Below are 9,228 nucleotides of genomic sequence, written 5' to 3' on the forward strand. Positions count from 1 at the left end.
TAATTTTGTGACTTTTCTTATTTCTTAGCAACCACCCTACCTAATTTTGATGACTTTGTTACCCCTTAGCAGCCCCATACCTAATTGTAATGACTTTTTATGCTTTAGTACTCCTATAAATAAGGAGTTCTTCTCATTCATTGACACACTTCATTATTGATTAAGTATATCATACTTTGAGAGTTCTTTTAAACCTTTGTTACTTGTGCTTTGAGATTTATCTTTCAACCTTTACTAGTTCATAGTTCAAGGTAGTAAGATTACTTCTCTATTGTGATATCTTTGATTTCTTTGTGGTATTCTTAGAAGGCGATTAATACTAGTTATTAATTGTTGTCTCAAGTTACTCGTAAAGCGGTCAAGATCCGAATCTATTATTTTGATTTGCTTTTAAGTAAAGGCGTTTGATTTCTTCAATAAATCAAGACGTTGTTGCTTTGATCTTGTCAAGGCTAAAGAACTTGCGTTCTTGGAAGTTCTTGGAATTCTTTCCTTGAATTTTCCCATATCCTTTATTTTCTGCCATTTAGTTCTAGTTGCTCAATTCCTTATTATTATTGCTTCCGCATTTACTTTTTAAATTCTTACTCTAGTTTGGATTTCCGACCTTGTCATTATCAAGTGGTATCAGAGCGGTTCTATCAAGGTTTCGTTCTTGATAATTCTGGGGATTTCTTGAATACTAAGAGCAAAAAAAAAAGTTAAAAAGAAAAACAAAAAAAAACGAAAATCAATTTTTTAAAAAAAATTGCTTGCTCTCCACGAACTTTCTTTTGTATCTAATTTGTTTCCAAAAACTATCAAAGGAAACAAGAAGAGGGGATCCCAGATTTCAAATATAAGACAAAAATTTAATTTTTCTTACTCTTTCTAATCTAAATATACAATCATTTCCTTTTTGTTCGTGTCTTGTTTCAATCGAGCCTAATAGTTCTAGGATTTGGTTCTTCTTTCATTTGTTCCCAAAAAATCTATATTTTACTACTAAGAACTTTATATGAGTTGGGTTTAACCATAAATCTACAAAGTATTTTGTTCAAATGTTATTTCAAGAGGAAAATAAGGCAAGAGATATGAGAGCATAATAGGAAAAAAGCCAAATTTGAGAGATACATATTTCCCTTAATCTATGTCAAGATGTCTCAAACAGGTAGTTACAGTGGAAGGAGGAAAGCTATGACTCAACAACTTGAAAAGTCGAACTTACAGTATACCGAATGGAAGGAAGACAATGGTAAAGTTATTTTTCAAACAAGAGCTAAAGTGATGTCTGCAATTTATGCCCTTAGAATTGACAAAGCATTTGGCTATAACTTAATTAGCACTTATATGGTTGAGAAATTGAACTTGCCTTGTGTTGAACATATTGAACCCTACATGTTGAAAGGGGTAAAAGTAGATAAAAGAGTGTTCTTGCCACTCTTTATTGGAAGGTATGAGGATGTGATTTGGTGTGATGTCATTCCGATGAATAGTTTTCATATCTTGTTGGGATGGCCATGGTATGTCTATAGAAGTGCTTCATATAGTATTGAAAAAAATAGATACTCTTTTGAGATTAATGGGAAGAAACTCATTCTTGGGCCTTTGACTCCCTCACAAATTTGTGAAGATGAAAAGATTGTTAAAAAGAATATGAAAAAATATGAGAGAGAAAAGAATGAGAGGAGTAAGGGAGTGCATGTTGACATTCCAAGAGAGGAAAAAGGAGAGGTTGTCTTGAGTGAAATGAGTGGGATGTCAAGTGAGGTAAAGAGTGATATTGAAAGAAAAGAAAAGAGAGAAGGTAATGAGATGAACAAAGTTTGTGAGGTAGAGAGAGAAAATCAAGAGGGATTGAGTGAAAGCAAAGAAAAACTCTTTAGTGAGAGAAAAGAGGCTAAGGGTGAGGAAAACGTTAGTCTTGTGATAAAAGCCAAAGTGAGTGTAAGCAAGAAAAAAGTTTCTTTACTTCCTAACCCATTAACTCTTTCTTATTTTAGTTCTTGTGATTTTGTGCAACCACGTGTTGAAATACCTTTTGAAAGGGGTGGTGAGGCGCAAGAGATGGTAGCAAAAGATTTAATTGGATTCCAACATGAATTTGGCGATATCTATTCTTGTTGGATGGTGGAAGATAAAAGCTTGATTAAATTCTTTGTTATTGAACCTTTTGACTATTTTCATTCTTATTTACAGTGTTATGACATGGAGTTTCCTAAAAGCATTGCTAAGTTGGAGCCATTGCATAAAAGAATACAAGGTGATGATGTTCCATTGGTAAATAAGTCCAAGTATGGTATGTATAATTGGTTTATTTGCATTCTTGACCTTTCTAGAACACCTAAGGTATTTTTGGAGGTAATGAATTATACTCTTATTTCTTATATTGGTGACTTTATAATTTTTGTGGATGATGATATTTTGATGCACATCAAGTCATTAACTGTAATATCTAAGTTAAAGTGCAAGAGTAATTTTCTTCCTTTTGAAATTGTTTATGACATAGATGATTATGTATTCCAACTTGGTGGAAAGAGGCATGAAATTTATGAGAAGAAGCTTGTGAATGAGTTAAATATTTCTTCTTCTCTTATTCAAGTGGCTAATGAGTTTTCATGTGATAAATTGCTAGAATGTGATTTTTGTTGTGTGATGGGGAGTCATTCTTCAAGTCATGTTCAATGTGAGCTTATAAAAGTATTTGTTACTAGTAAAGATGATATGCATGATTATTGTAACACTTGTGATCAAATACTCTTTCATGTAGAGGAATCCATGAGATTTTTAATTGTAGATAGTTGGCTATATCATGAAAGTATCTTCTTTGATACATGTGGTAGAGATACTTATATTAAATGGATGTGTGGTCAATCTTTTATAATTTCTTTGTCATGTATACCTATGGACTACCTTACCGACAAGATCGAATTGCAAGTTCTATTGCATGGCGCATCTACGAGAGGTTTTTATTGTATTGATCTAGGTAGGCGTAAATTTTGTTGGGATGATGATATCCATATGCTTTATTTATACCTATTAGGATTAATTGGGTTAAATGGACACATGGTCACTATCTTATTTTATTCCTACTAGTTTTTCAGATTAGTGGATGCCATTTACAAGGGTGTGTTTTCTTTTTCTTGCAAGGTCGAAATTCGAGGACGAATTTTCTTCAAGAAGAGGGGAATGATAGCATCCTAGGAAGCTCAACTCTATTCAAGGACAAGGATGAAGTTTTGGAATCTCAAAGATGGCCTTTAACAATATGTCAAGCTAAAGAGTTGCAAAATAAGGCCATTAGACTTCAAGTGCAAATAAAGAAGCTTTTAATGGTGGAGGACGAGCTCAAGACCAAAGGAGATAAACTATACAAGTTTTACAATTATTTGGTGGCCCAAATTGAAGTCCAAGAGGAGGAAGATTGAGTCCCGAACTCGGCCCTTGAAATCTAGCAAAAGGGCACCCAGAAGAGCCCAAAATGAGCTTAAAAGAGGTCCAAATGGGGGTGTTTGAAATGGAGCCCAATTGGAGTCCAAACCAATGGCCCAAACTAGTAGTTTTAAGGCCCAAATCTGCCCCAAAGGGATTTGGCCGCCCCTACCTAATTTTGTGACTTTTCTTATTTCTTAGCAACCACCCTACCTAATTTTGATGACTTTGTTACCCCTTAGCAGCCCCCTACCTAATTGTAATGACTTTTTATGCTTTAGTACTCCTATAAATAAGGAGTTCTTCTCATTCATTGACACACTTCATTATTGATTAAGTATATCATACTTTGAGAGTTCTTTTAAACCTTTGTTACTTGTGCTTTGAGATTTATCTTTCAACCTTTACTAGTTCATAGTTCAAGGTAGTAAGATTACTTCTCTATTGTGATATCTTTGATTCCTTTGTGGTATTCTTAGAAGGCGATTAATACTAGTTATTAATTGTTGTCTCAAGTTACTCGTAAAGCGGTCAAGATCCGAATCTATTATTTTGATTTGCTTTTAAGTAAAGGCGTTTGATTTCTTCAATAAATCAAGACGTTGTTGCTTTGATCTTGTCAAGGCTATAGAACTTGCGTTCTTGGAAGTTCTTGGAATTCTTTCCTTGAATTTTTCCATATCCTTTATTTTCTTTCATTTAGTTCTAGTTGCTCAATTCCTTATTATTATTGCTTCCGCATTTACTTTTTAAATTCTTACTCTAGTTTGGATTTCCGACCTTGTCGTTATCAAGTGGTATCAGAGCGGTTCTATCAAGGTTTCGTTCTTGATAATTCTGGGAATTTCTTGAATACTAAGAGCAAAAAAAAAGTTAAAAAGAAAAACAAAAAAAAAACGAAAATCAATTTTTTTAAAAAAATTGCTTGCTCTCCACGAACTTTCTTTTGTATCTAATTTGTTTCCAAAAACTATCAAAGGAAACAAGAAGAGGGGATCCCAGATTTCAAATATAAGACAAAAATTTAATTTTTCTTACTCTTTCTAATCTAAATATATAATCATTTTCTTTTTGTTCGTGTCTTGTTTCAATCGAGCCTAATAGTTCTAGGATTTGGTTCTTCTTTCATTTGTTCCCCAAAAATCTATATTTTACTACTAAGAACTTTATATGAGTTGGGTTTAACCGTAAATCTACAAAGTATTTTGTTCAAAGGTTATTTCAAGAGGAAAAAAGGCAAGAGATGTGAGAGCATTATAGGAAAAAAGCCAAATTTGAGAGATACATATTTCCCTTAATCTATGTCAAGATGTCTCAAACAGGTAGTTACAGTGGAAGGAGGAAAGCTATGACTCAACAACTTGAAAAGTCGAACTTACAGTATACCGAATGGAAGGAAGACAATGGTAAAGTTATTTTTCAAACAAGAGCTAAAGTGATGTCTGCAATTTATGCCCTTAGAATTGACAAAGCATTTGGTTATAACTTAATTAGCACTTATATGGTTGAGAAATTGAACTTGCCTTGTGTTGAACATATTGAACCCTACATGTTGAAAGGGGTAAAAGTAGATAAAAGAGTGTTCTTGCCACTCTTTATTGGAAGGTATGAGGATATAATTTGGTGTGATATCATTCCGATGAATATTTTTCATATCTTGTTGGGATGGCCATGGTATGTCTATAGAAGTGCTTCATATAGTATTGAAAAAAATAGATACTCTTTTGAGATTAATGGGAAGAAACTCATTCTTGGGCCTTTGACTCCCTCACAAATTTTTGAAGATGAAAAGATTGTTAAAAAGAATATGAAAAAATTTGAGAGAGAAAAGAATGAGAGGAGTAAGGGAGTGCATGTTGACATTCCAAGAGAGGAAAAAGGAGAGGTTGTCTTGAGTGAAAAGAGTGGGATGTCAAGTGAGGTAAAGAGTGATATTGAAAGAAAAGAAAAAAAAGAAGGTAATGAGATGAACAAAGTTTGTGAGGTAGAGAGAGAAAAGCAAGAGGGATTGAGTGAAAGCAAAGAAAAACTCTTTAGTGAGAGAAAAGAGGCTAAGGGTGAGGAAAACGTTAGTCTTGTGATAAAAGCCAAAGAGAGTGTAAGCAAGAAAAAAGTTTCTTTACTTCCTAACCCATTAACTCTTTCTTGTTTTAGTTCTTGTGATTTTGTGCAACCACGTGTTGAAATACCTTTTGAAAGAGGTGGTGAGGCGCAAGAGATGGTAGCAAAAGATCCAATTGGATTCCAACATAAATTTGGCGATATCTATTCTTGTTGGATGGTGGAAGATAAAAGCTTGGTTAAATTCTTTGTTATTGAACCTTTTGACTATTTTCATTCTTATTTACAGTGTTATGACATGGAGTTTCCTAAAAGCATTGCTAAGTTGGAGCCATTGTATAAATACAAGGTGATGATGTTCCATTGGTAAATAAGTCCAAGTATGGTATGTATAATTGGTTTATTTGCATTCTTGGCCTTTCTAGAACACCTAAGGTATTTTTGGAGGTAATGAATTATACTCTTATTTCTTATATTGGTGACGTTATAATTTTTGTGGATGATGATATTTTGATGCACATCAAGTCATTAACTGTAAGATCTAAGTTAAAGTGCAAGAGTAATTTTCTTTCTTTTGAAATTGTTTATGACATAGATGATTATGTATTCCAACTTGGTGGAAAGAGGCATGAAATTTATGAGAAGAAGCTTGTGAATGAGTTAAATATTTCTTCTTCTCTTATTCAAGTGGCTAATGAGTTTTCATGTGATAAATTGCTAGAATGTGATTTTTGTTGTGTGATGGGGAGTCATTCTTCAAGTCATGTTCAATGTGAGCTTATAAAAGTATTTGTTACTAGTAAAGATGATATGCATGATTATTGTAACACTTGTGATCAAATACTCTTTCATGTAGAGGAATCCATGAGATTTTTAATTGTAGATAGTTGGCTATATCATGAAAGTATCTTCTTTGATACATGTGGTAGAGATACTTATATTAAATGGATGTGTGGTCAATCTTAAATAATTTCTTTGTCATGTATACCTATGGACTACCTTACCGACAAGATCGAATTGCAAGTTCTATTGCATGGCGCATCTACGAGAGGTTTTTATTGTATTGATCTAGGTAGGCGTAAATTTTGTTGGGATGATGATATCCATATGCTTTTATTTACACCTATTAGGATTAATTGGGTTAAATGGACACATGGTCACTATCTTATTTTATTCCTACTAGTTTTTCAGATTAGTGGATGCCATTTACAAGGGCGTGTTTTCTTTTTCTTGGAAGGTCGAAATTCGAGGACGAATTTTCTTCAAGAAGAGGGGAATGATAGCATCCTAGGAAGCTCAACTCTATTCAAGGACAAGGATAAAGTTTTGGAATCTCAAAGATGGCCTTTAACAATATGTCAAACTAAAGAGTTGCAAAATAAGGCCATTAGACTTCTAGTGCAAATAAAGAAGCTTTTAATTGTGGAGGACGAGCTCAAAACCAAAGGAGATAAACTATACAAGTTTTACAATTATTTGGTGGCCCAAATTGAAGTCCAAGAGGAGGAAGATTGAGTCCCGAACTCGGCCCTTGAAATCTAGCAAAAGGGCACCCAGAAGAGCCCAAAATGAGTTTAAAAGAGGTCCAAATGGGGGTGTTTGAAATGGAGCCCAATTGGAGTCCAAACCAATGGCCCAAACTAGTAGTTTTAAGGCCCAAATCTTCCCCAAAGGGATTTGGCCGCCCTCTACCTAATTTTGTGACTTTTCTTATTTCTTAGCAACCACCCTACCTAATTTTGATGACTTTGTTACCCCTTAGCAGCCCCCTACCTAATTGTAATGACTTTTTATGCTTTAGTACTCCTATAAATAAGGAGTTCTTCTCATTCATTGACACACTTCATTATTGATTAAGTATATCATACTTTGAGAGTTCTTTTAAACCTTTGTTACTTGTGCTTTGAGATTTATCTTTCAACCTTTACTAGTTCATAGTTCAAGGTAGTAAGATTACTTCTCTATTGTGATATCTTTGATTCCTTTGTGGTATTCTTAGAAGGCGATTAATACTAGTTATTAATTGTTGTCTCAAGTTACTCGTAAAGCGGTCAAGATCCGAATCTATTATTTTGATTTGCTTTTAAGTAAAGGCGTTTGATTTCTTCAATAAATCAAGACGTTGTTGCTTTGATCTTGTCAAGGCTATAGAACTTGCGTTCTTGGAAGTTCTTGGAATTCTTTCCTTGAATTTTCCCATATCCTTTATTTTCTGCCATTTAGTTCTAGTTGCTCAATTCCTTATTGTTATTGCTTCCGCATTTACTTTTCAAATTCTTACTCTAGTTTGGATTCCCGACCTTGTCGTTATCAAGTGGTATCAGAGCGGTTCTATCAAGGTTTCGTTCTTGATAATTCTGGGGATTTCTTGAATACTAAGAGCAAAAAAAAAGTTAAAAAGAAAAACAAAAAAAATGAAAATTAATTTTTTTTTAAAAATTGCTTGCTCTCCACGAACTTTCTTTTGTATCTAATTTGTTTCCAAAAACTATCAAAGGAAACAAGAAGAGGAGATCCCAAATTTCAAATATAAGACAAAAATTTAATTTTTCTTACTCTTTCTAATCTAAATATATAATCATTTCCTTTTTGTTCGTGTCTTGTTTCAATCGAGCCTAATAGTTCTAGGATTTGGTTCTTCTTTCATTTGTTCCCCAAAAATCTATATTTTACTACTAAGAACTTTATATGAGTTGGGTTTAACCATAAATCTACAAAGTATTTTGTTCAAATGTTATTTCAAGAGGAAAAAAGGCAAGAGAGGTGAGAGCATTATAGGAAAAAAGCCAAATTTGAGAGATACATATTTCCCTTAATCTATGTCAAGATGTCTCAAACAGGTAGTTACAGTGGAAGGAGGAAAGCTATGACTCAACAACTTGAAAAGTCGAACTTACAGTATACCGAATGGAAGGAAGACAATGGTAAAGTTATTTTTCAAACAAGAGCTAAAGTGATGTCTGCAATTTATGCCCTTATAATTGACAAAGCATTTGGCTATAACTTAATTAGCACTTATATGGTTGAGAAATTGAACTTGCCTTGTGTTGAACATATTGAACCCTACATGTTGAAAGGGGTAAAAGTAGATAAAAGAGTGTTCTTGCCACTCTTTATTGGAAGGTATGAGGATGTGATTTGGTGTGATGTCATTCCGATGAATAGTTTTCATTTCTTGTTGGGATGGCCATGGTATGTCTATAGAAGTGCTTCATATAGTATTGAAAAAAATAGATACTCTTTTGAGATTATTGGGAAGAAACTCATTCTTGTGCCTTTGACTCCCTCACAAATTTGTGAAGATGAAAAGATTGTTAAAAAGAATATAAAAAAATATGAGAGAGAAAAGAATGAGAGGAGTAAGGGAGTGCATGTTGACATTCCAAGAGAGGAAAAAGGAGAGGTTGTCTTGAGTGAAAAGAGTGGGATGTCAAGTGAGGTAAAGAGTGATATTGAAAGAAAAGAAAAGAGAGAAGGTAATGAGATGAACAAAGTTTGTGAGGTAGAGAGAGAAAAGCAAGAGGGATTGAGTGAAAGCAAAAAGTCAACCCCTGGCCCACCCGGTCAAAACCGGAGTCGAGGGGTAGATCTCGACTATCAATAACCCCACAAGTCCAAATATGTGTATGGTTTTCAAATCCGAGTCCAAATCGACTCTCAAATCTTAAATAAAACATAGTCAAAATCACTAAAATTTCCCTTGAAATCTCATGATTTTGATGTTAAAATTCATAAATAATCATGTTATAATATCAA

At 33.6% G+C, this 9,228-nt stretch overlaps 1 protein-coding gene across 1 annotated transcript; it reads left to right on the plus strand.

Annotated features, from left to right (window-relative positions):
* Window positions 1-1,137: 1,137 nt before the first annotated feature.
* Window positions 1,138-7,358, plus strand: LOC142180359 (uncharacterized). Its single transcript, XM_075252357.1, has 2 exons — window positions 1,138-4,817; window positions 5,762-7,358. The coding sequence occupies exon 1, from the start codon at window positions 1,138-1,140 to the stop codon at window positions 3,073-3,075; it is 1,938 nt and encodes a 645-aa protein (XP_075108458.1). The 3' UTR covers window positions 3,076-4,817; window positions 5,762-7,358.
* Window positions 7,359-9,228: the final 1,870 nt, after the last annotated feature.

Source organism: Nicotiana tabacum, chromosome 4, assembly GCF_000715075.1.
Source record: "Nicotiana tabacum cultivar K326 chromosome 4, ASM71507v2, whole genome shotgun sequence".
NCBI lineage: Eukaryota > Viridiplantae > Streptophyta > Magnoliopsida > Solanales > Solanaceae > Nicotiana > Nicotiana tabacum.

What these genes read in the sequence shown, in the direction of transcription:
- LOC142180359 (XM_075252357.1), top strand. Translation starts at nt 1,138, where the DNA reads ATGTCTCAAACAGGTAGTTACAGTGGAAGGAGGAAAGCTATGACTCAA.